The sequence below is a fragment of the Erythrolamprus reginae genome, chromosome 2 (assembly GCF_031021105.1).
Source record: "Erythrolamprus reginae isolate rEryReg1 chromosome 2, rEryReg1.hap1, whole genome shotgun sequence".
NCBI lineage: Eukaryota > Metazoa > Chordata > Lepidosauria > Squamata > Dipsadidae > Erythrolamprus > Erythrolamprus reginae.
This window is the reverse complement of record NC_091951.1, coordinates 314,981,191-314,999,673: the sequence shown is the minus strand read 5'-3', so window position 1 is coordinate 314,999,673 and position 18,483 is coordinate 314,981,191. Positions and strand designations below refer to the sequence as shown.

The 18,483-nt window shown below is 39.0% G+C and overlaps 1 protein-coding gene across 7 annotated transcripts in view; it reads right to left on the bottom strand.

The window, feature by feature from the left end:
- Nucleotides 1–8,402: 8,402 nt before the first annotated feature.
- The window catches only part of POLK (DNA polymerase kappa), a 35,263-nt gene continuing 25,182 nt past the window's right edge, over nucleotides 8,403–18,483 (bottom strand). For all 7 annotated transcript variants that reach the window (XM_070743196.1, XM_070743195.1, XM_070743201.1 and 4 more), the window contains 8 exons: nucleotides 17,222–17,346; nucleotides 16,532–16,698; nucleotides 15,849–15,881; nucleotides 14,780–14,873; nucleotides 12,253–12,424; nucleotides 10,491–11,321; nucleotides 9,921–9,972; nucleotides 8,403–9,808 (listed from right to left, as the gene is read on the bottom strand). In XM_070743196.1, the coding sequence (XP_070599297.1) occupies nucleotides 9,724–9,808; nucleotides 9,921–9,972; nucleotides 10,491–11,321; nucleotides 12,253–12,424; nucleotides 14,780–14,873; nucleotides 15,849–15,881; nucleotides 16,532–16,698; nucleotides 17,222–17,346 (1,559 nt within the window). In that variant the 3' untranslated portion in view covers nucleotides 8,403–9,723. The remainder of the gene's footprint in view (nucleotides 9,809–9,920; nucleotides 9,973–10,490; nucleotides 11,322–12,252; nucleotides 12,425–14,779; nucleotides 14,874–15,848; nucleotides 15,882–16,531; nucleotides 16,699–17,221; nucleotides 17,347–18,483) is intronic.

Genomic DNA, 18,483 nt, shown 5'->3' with positions numbered 1-18,483 from the left:
ATTCTTCATGTGCATTTAACTAAAATGTAGTAAATATTATTCTGCTTGGTTAACATCAACTAACAATGAATTGCAAAAAAATCCACATAATGCCAAACTTCTTAATAGCAGATGTTGAAAATGCTGCTGAGAGCATTTCCAGTCTCTCAATTCTTTCCAAATTTTTATTAGCTCTTGTCACAATTGAAAGTATTGCCATTACTATTAATCCACAACTTAGTAACTGAGAACTGATACGACTTTGCTGCTAACCAAATTCCCATATTCCTATATTCTCCGTATATTAGATTGGATTCATTTTAATTAACTAAATTACTACATTATTATCCATATTTTATATATTTTATCTTTTTATGTGTATCTATTACTTTTATTAGCATTTTAATTTTTAGTACTTTTAACTATAAATTGATTTATATTTTAACTAAATTATTGGGGGGGGCTTAATGATGGATAATTGGGGAGGGTGTAGTATGTATGGAGTGAATGATTGGGATGGATGGGGTTACAATATGGGTGAAATAAATGGGAAGGATGCAAGTAATATAGTTGGCCCACCTGGCGCTGGAGAGGCAGGAGGGGGGGAGGCACCTATCTCCGGGGGGACAGAGGGTCAGAACATCCCGGTGTTGCTGGGGAGAGGCAGATATGGTGGGGGCCACAGAGTTAGCCGTTCCAGGGGAACGAGGGATCGTTGCGTAATAACGATCCCTTGTTCTGGCACTGTGAGCTCAAACTTGGGTACTGGTGATGAGTGTAATTCTGGCCCTGGGCTCAGGTTGCTGCTGCTTAATGCCAGGTCGGTGGTAAATAAAGCTCTCCTCATCCGGGATCTAATCCTGGATGAGGAGGCCGACCTGGCATGTATTACTGAAACCTGGCTGGGCCCAGAGGGAGGAGTTCCTCTCTCTGAAATTTGCCCAGCTGGGTTTCAGATATGGCATCAACCTCGACCCCAGGGAAGGCGGGGAGGAGTGGCTATTATAGCCAGGGAGTGCCTTTGCCTACGTGGACTCATTGCTCCAGAGATTGCGGGTTGCGAATCCCTCTTGATGAAGCTGGACTTAGGGATTCAGGTGGGCTTGTTTCTCACGTACCTGCCTCCCAGCTACGTGTCAAAAGCCCTGCCTGTGCTGCTCGAGGAGGTAGCCGGGTTGGCGGTGGAGTTCCCCAGGCTTATTGTTCTGGGGGACTTCAACCTGCCGTCACTCGGCGAAGCCTCTGGACTGGCACAGGAGTTCATGGCCACCATGACAGCCATGGACCTGACTCAAGTAATACAGGGTCCGACTCACGAGGGGGGGCACACACCCGACATGGTATTCCTCTCTGAGCAATTGAGTAATGGTCTGAGACTAAGGGGCTTAGAAATACTGCCTTTGTCATGGTCAGACCATTTTCTACTACGGCTTGACTTCCTGGCTCCAATCCTTCCCCGCAGGGAGGCGGAACCAATTAAGATGTTCCGCCCCAGACGCCTGATGGACCCAGAGGGCTTTCAGACGGCGCTTGGGGTTATTCCAGATGCACTCGTCCACAGTTCGGCGGAGTCTCTTGCGGAAGCCTGGAACAAGGCTGCAGCGGAGGCTCTTGATCGGATTGCGCCTTTGCGACCTCTCCGCGGCGCTAGACCCCGTAGAGCTCCATGGTTCAACGAGGAGCTCCGGGAGTTGAAATGCCAAAAGAGACGTCTAGAGAAGCGATGGAGGAAGAGTAAGTCTGAATCTGATCGAACACTTGTAAGAGCTTTTATTAAGACTTACAAAGTGGCGCTCAAGGCGGCAAGATGTGCGTATCATGCCGCCTCGATTGCATCAGCGGAATCCCACCCGGCCGCTCTGTTTAGGGTGACCCGCTCCCTTCTTAATCATAGGGGAGTTGGGGAGCCCTTACAGAGTAGTGCCGAGGATTTTAACACGTTTTTCGCTGATAAAATCGCTCAGATCCGGGTGGACCTTGACTCCAATTGGAGAACAGAGTCGGCTGACAACGAGTCAGTTGAGGTGACTGGGGCCCATACTTGTCCATCTGTCTGGGAAGAGTTTGATCTGGTGACACCTGATGAAGTGGACAAGGCCATTGGAGCTGTGAGTTCTGCCACCTGTTTACTGGAACTGTGTCCCTCCTGGCTGGTTTCGGCCAGCAGAGAGGTGACACGGAGCTGGGTCCAGGAGATTATCAACGCTTCCTTGGGGAGGGGATCCTTCCCATCATCCTATAAAGAGGCGCTCGTGCGCCCCCTCCTCAAGAAGCCTTCCCTGGACCCAGCCGTACTTAACAACTACCGGCCAGTCTCCAACCTTCCCTTTATGGGGAAGGTTGTCGAGAAGGTGGTGGCACTCCAGCTCCAGCGATCCTTGGAAGAAGCCTCTTATCTAGGTCCCCAGCAGTCGGGTTTCAGGCCCAGTTACAGCACGGAAACTGCTTTGGTCGCGTTGATGGATGATCTCTGGTGGGCCCGGGACAGGGGTTTATCCTCTGTCCTGGTGCTTCTTGACCTCTCAGCGGCTTTCGATACCATCGACCATGGTATCCTTCTGCACCGGCTGGAGGGGTTGGGGGTGGGAGGCACTGTTCTCCAGTGGTTCTCCTCCTATCTCTCTGGTCGGTCGCAGTCGGTGTTAGTAGGGGGTCAGAGGTCGACTCCGAGGTCTCTCCCTTGTGGGGTGCCTCAGGGGTCGGTCCTCTCCCCCCTGCTATTTAATATCTACATGAAACCGCTGGGTGAGATAATTAATAATAATAATTAATAATAATAATAATAATAATAATAATAATAATAATTTATTAGATTTGTATGCCGCCCCTCTCCGAAGACTCGGGGCGGCTCACAACAAGCGATAAAACAATATTGTACAGGCACAAATCTAATATTAAGAAAAAACTAAAAACCCTATCAATTTAAAAAACCAAACAACACATACATACCAAACATAAATTATAATAAGCCTGGGGGAAAAGTGTCTCAAATCCCCCATGCCTGGCGGTATAGATGGGTCTTAAGTAGTTTACGGAAGACAAGGAGGGTGGGAGCAGTTCTAATCTCCGGAGGGAGTTGATTCCAGAGGGCCGGGGCCACCACAGAGAAGGCTCTTCCCCTGGGGCCCGCCAGACGACATTGTTTAGTCGACGGGACCCGGAGAAGGCCGACTCTGTGGGACCTTATTGGCCGCTGGGATTCGTGCGGTAGTAGGCGGTTCCGGAGGTATTCTGGTCCAATGCCATGTAGGGCTTTAAAGGTCATGACCAACACTTTGAATTGAGATCATCCAAGGGCATGAGGTGAGGTATCATCAGTACGCTGATGATACCCAGCTCTACATCTCCACCCCATGTCCAGTCAACGAAGCAGTGGAAGTGATGTGCCGGTGTCTGGAGGCTGTTGGGGCCTGGATGGGTGTCAACAGACTCAAACTCAACCCGGATAAGACGGAGTGGCTGTGGGTTTTGCCTCCCAAGGACAATTCCATCTGTCCTTCCATTACCCTGGGGGGGGAATTATTGACCCCCTCGGAGAGGGTCCGCAACTTGGGCGTCCTCCTCGATCCACAGCTCACATTAGAGAACCACCTTTCAGCTGTGGCGAGGGGGGCGTTTGCCCAGGTTCGCCTGGTGCACCAGTTGCGACCCTATCTGGACCGGGACTCACTGCTCACAGTCACTCATGCCCTCATCACCTCGAGGTTCGACTACTGTAATGCTCTCTACATGGGGCTACCTTTGAAAAGTATTCGGAAACTTCAGATCGTGAGAATGCAGCTGCGAGAGCAGTCATGGGCTTACCTAGGTATGCCCATGTTTCACCAACACTCCGCAGTCTGCATTGGTTGCCGATCAACTTCCGGTCACAATTCAAAGTGTTGGTTATGACCTTTAAAGCCCTTCATGGCACTGGACCAGAATATCTCCGAGACCGCCTGCTGCCGCACGAATCCCAGCGACCGATTAGATCCCACAGAGTGGGCCTTCTCCGGGTCCCGTCAACTAAACAATGTCGGTTGGCGGGCCCCAGGGGAAGAGCCTTCTTTGTGGCGGCCCCAACCCTCTGGAACCAACTCCCCCTGGAGATTAGAACTGGCCCTACTCTCCTTGCCTTTCATAAGCTCCTTAAGACCCACCTGTGTCGTCAGGCATGGGGGAACTGAAACATCTCCCCCGGGCATATACAATTTATGAATGGTATGTGTGTATGTATGTGTGTTTAGAAATGGGGGTTTTTTAAATGTTTTTTAGTAGAAATTTAGATTTGTTGTGAATTGTCTTTTGCACTTTGTTGTGAGCCGCCCCGAGTCTGCGGAGAGGGGCGGCATACAAATCTAAATAAACTAAACTAAACTAAACACTACTAAAATATTTACACTGTGAATCAACAGACTAAAAAAAGAACAATACCGAGGGATGTCCCAATGATATGATTAAAAAAAATCAAGATGACCACAATTATGTGCATTACACATAATGGATGGAACTTGGATCACAACCTCATGACCACAACTGACTTTTCAACTACAATGTATGGATTCCCTTGATTCTTGATTCCAGATTTTATGATGACTAATTCAAAAGCAACTTTGGTCATTTTTAGCCCTTGTGTTTGCACTTTAAAAGTCTTCTGAATGTATGTACTGTCTGTATTCACTTATTCCTATCCCTTTCCTTTTGTATTACAGTTGTTACACTAAACATCCAAAAGATTATCAGAGTCTTAATGCGGTTTAAACTGTGGAATAAAATATATTTAAGACATACTACTACTACTACTACTACTACCTACTATTACTACTTTGTCTGTAGATCACTTGCTCCTCACCCAAGGTTGGACTACTTCATGGTTGAAATTAAGATCCACACATGGTTTTAGTGAATAAAACTGCTAAGTTTCCGCCCTCTAAATAAATATTGACAAAAATTACTCAGCATGAGGGTAAGTACATTTGTGAAGGAGTCATATGTTTTTATGTTACACATTTAAAAAATTGTATTAAGAAACAATTGTATTAAAATCATTAATTTTTAATCCATTACTTACGCTTTCAAACACAGTATCTTACAACAAAAATATGTATTGTATAAAACTTCATATCATTATATTCCACTTTAGTTTATATATATGAAAAATATGGGAAGACTGAACTACATGAAAACATGTAGGGGGAAACAAGCAGCAACCTGTATGCTTTCTGCTAACAATTTCACTCATCTAAATTATGCTTTTTAAAAAACCCACACATTTAGAATCCAATAAATCAAATACAGGCGGCTTGTTTCAGGAAGGGCCATTCTGAAAAAGCAAACAGGAAATAGTATTTCAGGCAATTCATTCAGACTAATTGTTCCTAATTCTTTGTTAAATCATTAACCATAACTTTTAATACATTTTAAATAAAGCTACAGTTAAACAGTATACAATTTTCCAATGAACACATATATATTCAAGATAGGCAGGCCATACAGAGTTACAATTGACCTATTTTCAGCTGGGCAAAAGCATCAAATGTATTTAAAACTGGATACTAGAAAGAATGGTGTGTGCCCATTTTTCAGTTATTTTCATTATAAGAATGAAAGGCTCTGTAGATTTTCTCTGCATTGCTCAGATGCTGCATATTTTGTTTATCATTTGATCAGCTCCTTGGATTTTAATCTTAAATCTATGCCACTTGTTAATTCCTCTGCATGCAATTTCTGATGCCTGTAGCTAACAGTGAGTACTTGAAGTTTAGTGTGTCTACTAATTTTATTTCTGTTTATAAGAGATCAGGCTAGTTGATTGATCTAGAGCTTTACAAAAGAATGAAAAACCTTCCTTTTTACAATTCTGTAATCCCTCAGTCAGTAAGTCAGTCTGTCTGGTCCTCAGCATGGAGTGCAAATGCAAGTGACAGGAGTAGTTTCCCATGCCATTATCTAGCGTGCTCCCTACTCTACTTAGTCAATTTAATTTTTGTTATAAATTCAAAAGAAAATATCTGAATTTATCATTATTCACAACAAAATTCCAGCCAGCCTCAGGCATTCTCTTAATATTCAAGTTGTTTCTCAGTCCCATGTAGATGAAAGTGTATGACAACATGACGGAAGGGAACATATGCACACAATCCACATAATTATATTCAAAACCTCTATGATGGTATGACAGTGGCCTCACAACTGGAGGCCCATTTCAGCTATGCAGGCTGCTTCTTGCTGATCTTCTAGGGAATCAGAAAATGCAAGTCATGGGCAATCTTGCACAATACGGTTAAAAGTTTGCACATCAGCACCACAATCGCAACAAGGAGAATCTTTCGATCCCCACAGTATCACAACTAATTTTGTTCAATGTTCTCTGGACAGAGCAAAGTTGGTCAAAACCAAATGGCTTGGTAGATTAATTGCTAATGGTTAAACCCTAAGAAGGTACTTGGCCCATTCTCTCTCCAGGCATTTGCAGGTTAAACTGACTAGATATTCAGTGAATAGCTGTTTTTCATGCTGGCCTATTGCAGTGTTTCCCAACCTTAGCAACTTGAAGGTATCTGGACTTCAACTCCCAGAAGTCCCCAGCCAGCATCGCTGGCTGGGGAATTCTGGGAGTTGAAGTCCAGATATCTTCAAGTTAGAAACATAGAAGACTGACGGCAGAAAAAGACCTTATGATCCATCTAGTCTGTCCTTATACTATTTTCTGTATTTTATCTTAGGATGGATATGTTTATTCTAGGCATGTTTAAATTCAGTTACTGTGGATTTATCAACCATGTCTGCTGGAAGTTTGTTCCAAGGATCTACTACTCTTTCAGTAAAATAATATTTTCTCATGTTGCTTTTGATCTTTCCCCCAACTAACTTCAGATTGTGTCCCCTTGTTCTTGTGTTCACTTTCCTATTAAAAACACTTCCCTTCTGAACCTTACAGAAAAATGATGATGTTTACTAATGTTTCTTTCTAATTTTTAATTTCTCCATTGCTTTTTCCCTTCCATTGCGTGGACCTTATTTAACCCTTTAACATATTTAAAAGTTGCCAAGGTTGAGAAACACTGGCCTATTGGATTCCAATCTTGTGACGAACTGTGCAATATTCTGGTAAATAGGGAAGGCCTTGTTGATCAGCACCCTTGGCCATAGCCAAGTGAGAGCTTGTTGTCTTCTAATGTGGGTGATATGATATTACCAAGTATGGTCAGTGCGTAGGAACGGGATGAAATGTGCCAGAGATGATACACATTGTCTGATGGAGTTGGACATCAATCATTTTGGGTGTAATCTCCATTAAGCCACATGCCTGCACTGTCCCACTGTGAAGTAAACCAAAGCCAAGGCGACGTCTATGGAGATTCTCAGTCATCCAGGTTATGTTATAAAGCCCTACATGGCATTGGGCCAGAATACCTATGGGACTGGCCTCTGCTGCATGAATCCCAGGGACCGGTTACATCTCACAGAGTCAGCCTTCTCCAGGTCCCATCAACTAGACAATGTCATTTGGCAGGGCCTAGGGGAAGAGCCTTCCAGAGATTCGTACTGCCTCCACCCTCCTTACCTTCCGTAAGAGTCTTAGGACTCATTTATGCTGCCAGACCTGGGGCCGCTAGACTCTAGCCCCCTGGCCGATGAATGTGTTGAGAGTAATTTGACCAAATGGGAATTATTGGTTTTTTTATGGTTTGGGATTTTTTTAAGATTTTAAATTTAATTAATTGAATTTACGATGTTATATGTTGTTCTTTTATACATTGTAAGCTGCCCAGAGTCCTTGGAGAGGGGCGGCATAGAAGTCCAATTAATTAATAAATAAATGTTTGCCCAAATGTGCTTTTTTTTCCAAAGAGGCAACTGGACTTTCTTGTTTTTCTTTGAAGACGTTTCACTTCTCATCCAAGTAGCTTGTTTTGATTCTCATCCAAAAAGCTTCTTCAGAGCTGAAGAAAGATGCCTTGGGACAAAGCCAAGGCTGTTGTTCGTAGGGTGTTAGCATCAGCACTCCAACCTGAACAGCCGGTTTGTTCAGAAATTGTTGCAGCTTTTCCATTTTGCAATTTTTTTTTCCAGGTGCCTGTACAATACCCCAGTATGAAAGTGTGTCCTATTATCCTGAAAATATAAGCAGAGCAGACTGCTGTATAAAGCCAATCATGGTTTCTAGAGATGGTGGTATAGAACAGCCTCACAGTTTCACTTGCTAATAAATGGCCATTTTGTGATTAGCCAGCACTATAGCCAACCTTTTAACCTAACATAATAACAAATGCGCTGACTGGCTCAAGATGGTGGAGGAACTCAGTTGAAGACTAAGGCAGTGAAGCATTAATTTAGTCTTTGACTATAAAGTCAACAATATAGACTAAAGTATGAACAGGCCATACAGAATTGGAAAAACTGAAACAAGTATCTTTATGGTTAATAGAGAAAATGCAAACTACAGTTTAATCAGTGTATTTATTTTACATATTTTATGCTTTTTTGCTAAAAAAATTATCTTGAGTTTTACAATTTAAAAAACAATATCACAATTGTTGGGAAAATGCATCTTAGATTAAAATTATTTTGCAAAATAAATTACATTGAATAAATTACAAATGAAATTATTTTAAAGCACACAAACTCCACAGAATCAAAGTTACCAGGCTTATTTAGACCATGGAGTCCGTCTCAGTGCAGGATTTCAAAGTAATAGACCCCTGGCTTCTGTTTAAAGGAGAATTCAAACTCACCAGTTCCCATAGTAATTGACCCCTTCAATGAACTGCTCTTAATAATGTAGTAGAAAATTATTTCACCATTTAACAGGAATCTGAATTCCTATAACTTTCCTATAACTTTGATCAGTTATAATTCCTATAACTTTGGTCCTCACATTTATGACCATTGCAGCATTCCCTTGGTCACATGATCATGATTTGAGAGCTTGGCAGCTGGTATGTTATTTAACAACAGCTGCAAGATCCCATGGTCACCTGATTACCATTTCTGACCTTCCCAGCCAGTTTCTTACAAGTAAAGTCAGTGGGGGAAGCCAGATTCATATAATGACCCTAACAACAGTCATAAAATCAGGAACAGTCATGTGATAATTTCAGTCCAGTAGCTCTATTCAGGATATGTAAGTTTATTTAGGATGCTTTTACTAATATAATCTATTATATGTAGCACATAAAGTTTTGTTCACCAATGAACAGTCAGCAAATTCCTGCTTCAATTAACAAAGGATACACGGTTGTACAAAAATTGTGTCTGAATTTTAGGTGCTAAATGTTCCATGTTTCCTAATATTTTTATACAGAATCGAGGAAAGCAAATCAAGTCTTAAATTTTCATAATAGTGCCTGATGTATAAAGGACGTTTTAATTTTTTAGATAAAATCCAAATTTTTCCCCTTTCCCTTCCTATCTAAGAGTTGTGAAGACAACAGCCATCATGTTATTCAAAGAAGAGCTGGCTTTTGAAAGTGCTTGACATTCCTTAATAAATAACAATATGCTTATCAGTTTTAAAAGTCATCTTCCATACATTTCATACATTCTTTGAAATATGAGGTTGTGCATTTGTAACGAAATGATGGGTTAGCTGGTGCAAAATCATATATATGCAATATACGTAATATAATCTATAACTTTATATAATTATATTTTATATAATTCTTTAAAGTTACATAATTTACACACAATACATAAGGTCCAAGTGACATATTTCATTCTAAACCTCTGTACCATAGCAATAATTAAATTAATTCATTGTGTTCATTTGAAAAATGATTCTATAGTGCACCTAGTATTGCTTGATTTGACTTTTTTGGATGTTGACTGGGGAATTATTGTTCCAGATCTGAAAAGAAATAAACCATGTATTACTAATTAAACAGCCACAACAACAAATGTTTTGACATTAATATATTCTAAATATTCAAATATTCTATTAACACTCACTCAGAGCTTACCTTTTTGTTCCTGCTGAAAGGTTTGTATTATGCTGTCCTCTATCTAAGATTTCTGGAAAAAAATTACTTAATATTTTTAAACTGAAAATAAAAATATATTCCAGTAGAATTATGATTAATAAATGGGAATTAACAAAAGCATCTATTATTGTTTTATTCTCTTCCCCCACAGAAACTGTTCATAAACTCTTATATAAACCGTGACTTTTCTATAGCTATGTTGTTTTATCCACCCTATTTATATCATTTTTGCTTGGGAAGGAAAAATAAATATTTGTGCTTTTAACGATTATTCAGATAGTCTATTCTTCCAATGAGCTCCTGGGCAATCTGTGTATGACAATGTATGTCTCCTGCATTTAAAAACTAAATTGTTACAATTTACAAAAAACACTACCTTTTATTTTTCTACAGAAAGAATCATCAGCCTCTTTCTACATAAAATGGAGGAACAGCCAACTTCTTTATAGAAACCTCATATAAATTTGCATTCTGCACTTTGTTTACCATTCCAAAAAGATGAGTTTAATTTTTTTAAATTTAAATGATTGATAAAAGGCTCACCATTACCTGATTTTTCTGTCAGTTGCTTGATAATGCCTTTGTTTAAACAAACGTCCACGTGACTATTGAACAAGGCAAGATCTTTTGTTTTTTGTTCTATGTTGCAAACTGGACAAACAAAAACATTTTCAGTAATGCCAGAAAAACTTTGCAAATTACTTCCTGAGCAATTTGACTCTTCTTTATCTATTAACAAGGCTCCGGAAGAGAAATCATCCTCAGCATGCATTTCAGATACCGAAGCATTAGAAGGACCACATCCATTCTCATTCTGTTTATCTACTAGGCACTTAGGTAAAATATCTTTGCTACTTGCAGAACCACAATCCGCTATATTAGTTGACTGCTCATTCACTGGTGGCTTACTTATTTTAATTTTTCTCTCTTCTTTTTTTTCCACATTCACAGGAGGATCATTATTCCATGATTTGCTATTATTAGCAATTTCTGCATTTTCTTTTTCTTTTGTCCCACTAAGGCACATATCAATATGTCTATTAAATGTTTCTAAAGTGCTATCTTGCTGCTCCTCAAAGCAAATAGGGCAAATAAAGATCTGATGTTCATCATCCTTTCTTTGTTCTGCTGAAGCTATTGTTGACATTGTGTCTTGTAGACACTTCTTGTTTGAAGTTTCATTTAAAAATATCCCTTGATTGGTTTGCTCTCTTGTAGCTCTCTTTTTATTGAAAAAGCTTTCTCCTTCAGATACTTTTGGGAAAACGTTGACAGCTTTCTGAAAAGCACAGGCTTGTTTTTCTGGTCCTAAGAAATTAACAATGCTCTTCTGCTGGTATTTTTTTTCTTCTTCAGTTAAAAGACCTGATGCTCTTACACCTGAATATGACAAACAAGCCACAAAAAAATAAGTGTTTAAAAAACAACAAATGCTGAATTTTAGTCTGCTTCACATAGACATATACAGGAATGAATCCCCATTGGAACAACCCATCTTTAAAAGAATCATGGTGGGAATGGAGACAAAGAGAGGAACAGCCAAGACTTCAAAAGATAGATGCAAAATACAAAAGGATCTTGACAAACTTGAACAATGGGTGCTATCTAACAAAATTAAATTCAATGGTGAAAAAGGTAATGTTCTATATTTAAGCAAAAAAATCCAAAATGCACAGGTACACTATATGTGGTACATTAGAAGAACAAGATAGAACAAGAAGCAATGGGTGGAAACTAAAAAAGGAGAGGAGTAACTTAGAACTAAGGAAAAATTTCCTGACAATCAGAACGGTTGATCAGTGAAACAACTTGCCTCCAGAAGTTATGAATGCCCCAACAATGGAAGTTTTTAAGCAGATGTTGGATAACCATCTGTCTGAAGTAGTGTAGAGTTTCCTGCCTAAGCAGGGAGTTGGACTAGAAGGCCTCCAAAGTCCCTTCCAACTCTGTTGTTGATATTGTTAATTCAGTTTCACATGCTTAAATTTGGATTAAACCAAGTAATGAGGCAATACATGAAGCACCAAATGTTCTTTTGATAATGGGAAAGTGTTAAGAAAACAACCGTTTTTTGAAGGGGACAGTAAAGGAATCATATTTTCAACATATATTCTAACAATTAATAGTGAAGAAATACTGATTTGAGGAAATTTCAATAACCATTTAATTGTAAAGGTATAATAGTAGTAGAGAACAAAGATTAAAAGAAATTGCATATTGATCAAAACTTTCATTCCAATCAAATAACTAGCAATAACTGACATAGTTGTACAAGCCAGCAATCAGCATAATTATATGGAATGATATTTACCCATTAATCTTAAACGTAAAGGTTCTGGGGCCACGCTCTCCATTTCTGATTTAAGCAAATCTTTAGCCATAGCAAATATTTCATCTTCAGTAGAAACTGCAGAAAACACTGTACTAGCTCTTGTTTTCACTTCAAAGTTCACGTTCTTCAATTTTAAAGTTATGGTTCTAGCCTGTTGAAACAATAGACATTTTTTCTGAAGCTACTATATTTTGAAATACAGAAATAGTATCTTCATTTTTTTCTTTATATTTAAGACAGCTATGCAACTGATTATTTTGATGTCTTGTTTTTTTCAGTTCAAATCTTACACAAATTCTCTGCACTGATTCTTCACTTTCAATCATGTCCAAAAAATGAAAGTCAGAGCAGATCTATATAAATATGAACAGATTTAATTTTTAATGCTCAAGTAGAATTTTTAGTCAAAACAAATAGAAAAAAGGGTGTGAGACCTTTTTTTAAAGTTGAGAAGTAAACTTCTAAGGGAGTTAGTCATTTGTGTAATATTTGATCCCTTTCCTTCTATTTATTTTCAGTTGCTTATTTTTAAATAAATTTTATAAGCTCATTTTTTTTATGTTTCATGATTCAAGAAATAAGTTTCCATATTCTTGAATAAAAATACTGTAACTTACTCTAAACTGAATTCAAACTATTGTTCCATTTAACATTTCTGTAGAATTTCAATGAAATATTTTGCTGCTAGGAATTAAACCTGATAAATCAACATTAAAAGTCTAATGTCTACCAATGATCTATAGCCCCTGTAGCTCCTTGTGGGAAGTGTTTTCCAGTAAAGGTGAAGAGGAACATTAGCTCAATGAAGGAGAACAGGGGCCATTTACCATTTTTATCAATAGGCAGTCGATTTGTAAATATACATATATATTTAAGTTAAAGACCAAGTCCTCAAAGAGGGGCGGCATATAAATCTAATAAATAATAATAATAATTAGGAACTGAACTCGTTTTTAACCCAGTGACTGTCTGCAAACCTAACCAAAAATCTCCACTCTCAGCATAAATTCTGTTCTACTTAAATTCCTACGACTAAGAGAAATGCAAACAAATAAAACGTATTTCCCACTAAAACAATAAACCAATAAATATAGAAGATGTTGTGAATATATAAGAATTTATAAACTGGAATGACCATATCAACAAGTCAGCCAATGGGAACTGTTTGGTGACTGAGAGTCATGTCAGACAGCTCGGAGCCTGAGCCTGGCTTAGCTTAACTGTTCTGTTTATGTAAGTTTGTTTGTCCTTACTCTTTGCTTCTACTTTTATTTCTTGTTCTTGTACTTCTTCTACATTGCAAGAGCTGCATGGGTATTGTACACATGCATCATGCTTTATATTATCATATACAGTGAACCCTCGATCATCGCGAGGGTTCCGTTCCAGGACCCCACGCGATGATCGATTTTTAGCGAAGTAGCGGTGCGGAAGTAAAAACACCATCTGCGCGTGCGCAGATGGTGTTTTTGCTTCCACTGCCGCCCGCCCTTCGCCCGCCCACCCTGTTGCTCGCGCCTGGGGTGCGCGCGCGCTTGGGGACTCCCTAGCTCCGCTTCCCAGCTGGGGAGCGGAGCTGGGATGTCCCCAAGCGCGCGCGCTTTCCCCAGCAACGCGCGCGCGGTGGGGACTCCCTAGATCCGCTTCCCAGCTGGGGAGCGGAGCTGGGATGTCCCCAAGCGCGCGCGCTTTCCCCAGCAACGCGCGCGCGGTGGGGACTCCCTAGATCCGCTTCCCAGCTGGGGAGCAGAGCTGGGATGTCCCCAAGCGCGCGCGCTTTCCCCAGCAACGCGCGAGCGGTGGGGACTCCCTAGATCCGCTTCCCAGCTGGGGAGCGGAGCTGGGATGTCACCAAGCGCGCGGGCACCGCCCGCCCGCCCACGCTGTTGCTGGCGCCGCTTCCCAGCTGGGGAGCAGAGCTGGGGTGTCCCAGGGAAGCCTCTGGGGGAAGGGGGAAGACCCAGGGAAGCCTCTGCCCGGCGGGGAAACTCCACCATCTACGCATGCGTGGAAGGGCACGCATGCGCAGATGGTGGAGTTTACTTCCGGGTTGAAAACTCGCGAAATAGCCCTTTCGCGATACTTGAGGACGCGAAACTCGAGGGTTCACTGTATATGACCCGAGGTGGCGCAGTGGGTAGAGTGCAGTACTGCAGGCCACTAAAGCTGATTGCTAGATCTGCAGGTCAGCGGTTCAAACCTCATTATTGGCTCAAGGTTGACTCAACCTTCCATCCTTCCAAAATGGGTAAAATGAGAACCCGGATTGTGGGGGCAATATGCTGGCTCTGTTAAAAAGTGCTATTGCTAACATGTTGTAAGCCGCCTTGAGTCTAAGGAAAAGGGCAGCATAAAAATATTGAATAAATAAATAAATATAAAGAAGTTTCTTCTATAAATGAATCTTGCTAAATTATTTACTTGTGTGCTGGCTGAATAGCTACAGACTGTGACAGATGTGACTGCTTATAAACAGGAGAAATACAGAAGGTGTAGTGTTACCTACTTTATGTCCTTCCTTTTTCAAATCGTGAGCGAGGTCACTGCAGAGTTCTTGACATAACCTGTATTGTTCTGATGGACTTATTTCATTAAATGTCCTGCCAAGAGAGAACAAAACCTCAGCATGTTCTGTTCTTGAGAGATTATTCAAGCAAGTGTAAACTAAGCAGAAAATATTTGCAAAATCTATCAAACAATACCTAAATACAAAAAGTTGTTTAATTCCACTGCAGCATTTAAAAATGACCTTTTACTTTCTTGTAATGTACAAATACATATAACTGCTGTTATAATATGCTGATGTATATCACGTTATGTATAATATAAGATTTTCCCTTATTGTGTATCCTTCCCCCTTTTCACTTCCTCCCATATTTCCTTCCCCTTCTTTTTTAAAAATTATTTATACTCAAATGAACTATTTTTTTTTAAAGAATGTTTCAGCTTATGATAGATGCTATATACTTACTACACAAAAATTAAAAGCCACAAAATGATTTCTCGTGCCTGTTATGGTAAATACCAAAAGAAGTTAAGTTTTGGGACAAATGTAACAGTCCAGGTTCCATTTAATAGTAGATGTCGGATTTAGAACTGCATCAAGGACCAGTTGTCTCAGACACTGCTTTTACAATTATTGCAATAATATTTAATTATAACAAATTATTCTTGATCCAGTTCAAATCTTTTTATTTATTAAAAACATCCAATAATGGCGTTGGTTTATTGGATTCTACCTGAATTATATGATGGGGAAAGTGTGCTAGTACCAATATTTGGATTAATTGTCTATTATCTTTATACTACCCATTATCTTTATGTGAAAAGATTTTCGGCTGTTTTTATGCTTTTCCTATTTAAAATACTTCTTATATTTATAAATGTTGGGCATTGAATACACTTAGATAATAAAAAATGAGCAAACAAATAGGCTAATCCATAATTTGGTAAATTTTGGCACTGTATTGGTATTTCTTGCAACATGAGGGGGGGGGGGGTTCCACATAGTGTATTTAAATGCATTCAAGAAGTGAGATGTTTACACCTGATATACCATACTTTTGAGTACATACCTTTCTGTACTCATACTTTTTCTTTCCCCGTCCCTTAAAAAAAGAAAGAATGTTCAAGAGTGCTAAATTTCAAAGGTTAGCTCCCAATAAAGTAAGTTTCAAATTTTATAAGCAGACACACACGCATCACAGGGAAAAAGCAATGGAGAAATTAAAAATTAGAAAGAAACATTAGTAAACATCATCATTTTTCTGTAAGTGTTTTTAATTGAATTTAAACATGCCTGGAATAAATATATATAAATCCTAAGATAAAATACAGGAAATAGTATATAAGGGCAGATGAGATAGGCCATGAGGTCTTTTTCTGCCATCAATCTTCTATGTAAGTATTCAATAACACTCTGTCTTTATAAGAAAGTTTATGTTTTGTTAGAAAGTGATGGAACTGAAATTACTCAACAGTCTGAAAATATTTTTCAATATTGAAAATCAAAGTACTGTACTTCAAATATTTTTTAAAGTTATAAATATATGTGATCTATTTTAGATGGTTAGGATTTTAGGACAGTTGAGGGAAAGCCCTAAGATTCTGCAATTATACTGGGAATTAGAATAAAAACAAGGCTAAATTACAGATAAACCTAAATAATACAGTTACCGGTTTCATGTGAAATGCAACCTATTAATGAAATATTTAGAAAACAAGTAAAATAAGGATAAGTACATTTTGTATACAATACCTTTCCAAATGTGTGGAACCCAAACCAAGAGAGATTTCAAGAAAATTATGGCAGGATATTTCAGAAAACAGAAGAGAAATCAGAGCCCTCTGCTGGTACAGTTCTGTGCAAGTCTCTATTTCCAAAGCCTTTAGCATTTTCTCTGTTACTTTTCCTATGCCTGGAACCTAAATGAGAATGAATTATATATCAGTGAAACCATGAAGTTTTAATGTGAAATCTTAATTTTAACACTTTCAATATATATCCTGTTATCATCTAACCTTGGAAACTTAGTGTTTTTTAAAATAGCAGAAATAATTACATAGCTTGGTAAGCTGCTGCACATAACTGATGAATTTGTTATATTGTTCTGCACTGACATATGTAAGTGAGGCACTATGGGACAGTAACTGATTTTTTGACGAGTTGATAGAGTGGTCATTAAGCAAACCATACCATCATTACATGAAACATGTGATTGTAAATCTCAAACCACTCTCCAAATGGGCATTTTTTTGCTGGTAACTGGCAGAAAAGTTGTAAATGTGAGCTGGTTACTAACTGCCCAAAATGCAGTCACATGACCATAGAGGGCAGTGTAATATTTTACAGGGGCAGATATAGAAGATAAAATGTTGATAAGAAAATAATATTTCCCGAATATAACATTCATAAAAGTAGTAACATTAAATAAATCAATTTTTTCACCTTTCTAATAGCTAAATTTTTGATGAAGTCCATCACAGCATCTCTTTCTGGAGGGATTCTATATTGGCCATTAGGTTTATTTTTATCACTGCACATTTTTGCCAACATCATGTTTGGAGCAATGCCTGCAATTAAATGGGGGGGGGGGGGGGGGGAGAGAGAGAGATAAAATAGAAACAAAAAAGAATTATCCCTTTTCCAGCTTCAATTACATATTATGTAAGAGACAAAGTAATCCAGATTTGAGATGAAATTTGAGTATAAAGAATACTTTTGTGGCAGTGGCTCCATAATAAGTACCATTCCACAAAATGCTATTTCACGGGGAAATGGGGTAAAATATATATCACTTTTTGATTATGCAAAGTAGAGGCTAGGTTACCAAACTATCATATCTGCATCTCATTCAGCATTCCATGTTAATGTAAGGTCATAATATCAGTCATAATATTGGATAGTTCTGTTATATTTTGGCCATTATACCACAAGCACAATGAATACCTAGTTTTATCTCAAATGTGCTAAAAATGTAAGCTAGTATCTCTAGAATAGAAACTTTCCAAGCCAACATTTTATCATCTGGCTCTTATCAACTATGAATATGGGTTCAATTAAAAAATGAGTGACCAGTATGAAATAAGTAAAATGAGTGATTTGATCATAAAGACCAGGGCTTTTCAAACTTGGCAACTTTGGGAAGTGTGTGCTTCAACACACAACACTAATATAGACAATATGATGATTGAAACGTGAAACAAATACATGCAGGAAGACTGAATGAACTGAAATAAATGGATGACTGAAATGAGATGGAGTTTGTATGATTCTCTTAAAAGTAAGGTTCATTTGCACGGACAGAAAACATGGACAAGAATAATGAATAGTGTTGGTATAAATCTTCCCCCTCAATTTCTTTATCTCATTATGTCTTAATCTTTTTTCAGCATTTTGCATAATTCCATCATACTTTTTTAAGGTACAGTGACTAGAACTACACACAATATTCCAGATGCATTCATATCATTGATTTTTATAAATATGTTAATATATTCTATTTTTAATACTACTTTAATGATCTCGAACATGAATGGATGTACACTGTGTTGACACCTTGATAAAACTGTTTATCACCAACCCAAAATCCCTTTCCTCATCAGTCGCTGCTACTCTGATCCCATTTAATTTGTATGAATAAGGATTTTGAGCACCAATTGCACTTTCTTATCTAAGTGGCTTATCAACGTCCAAATGAAAAACTTGCT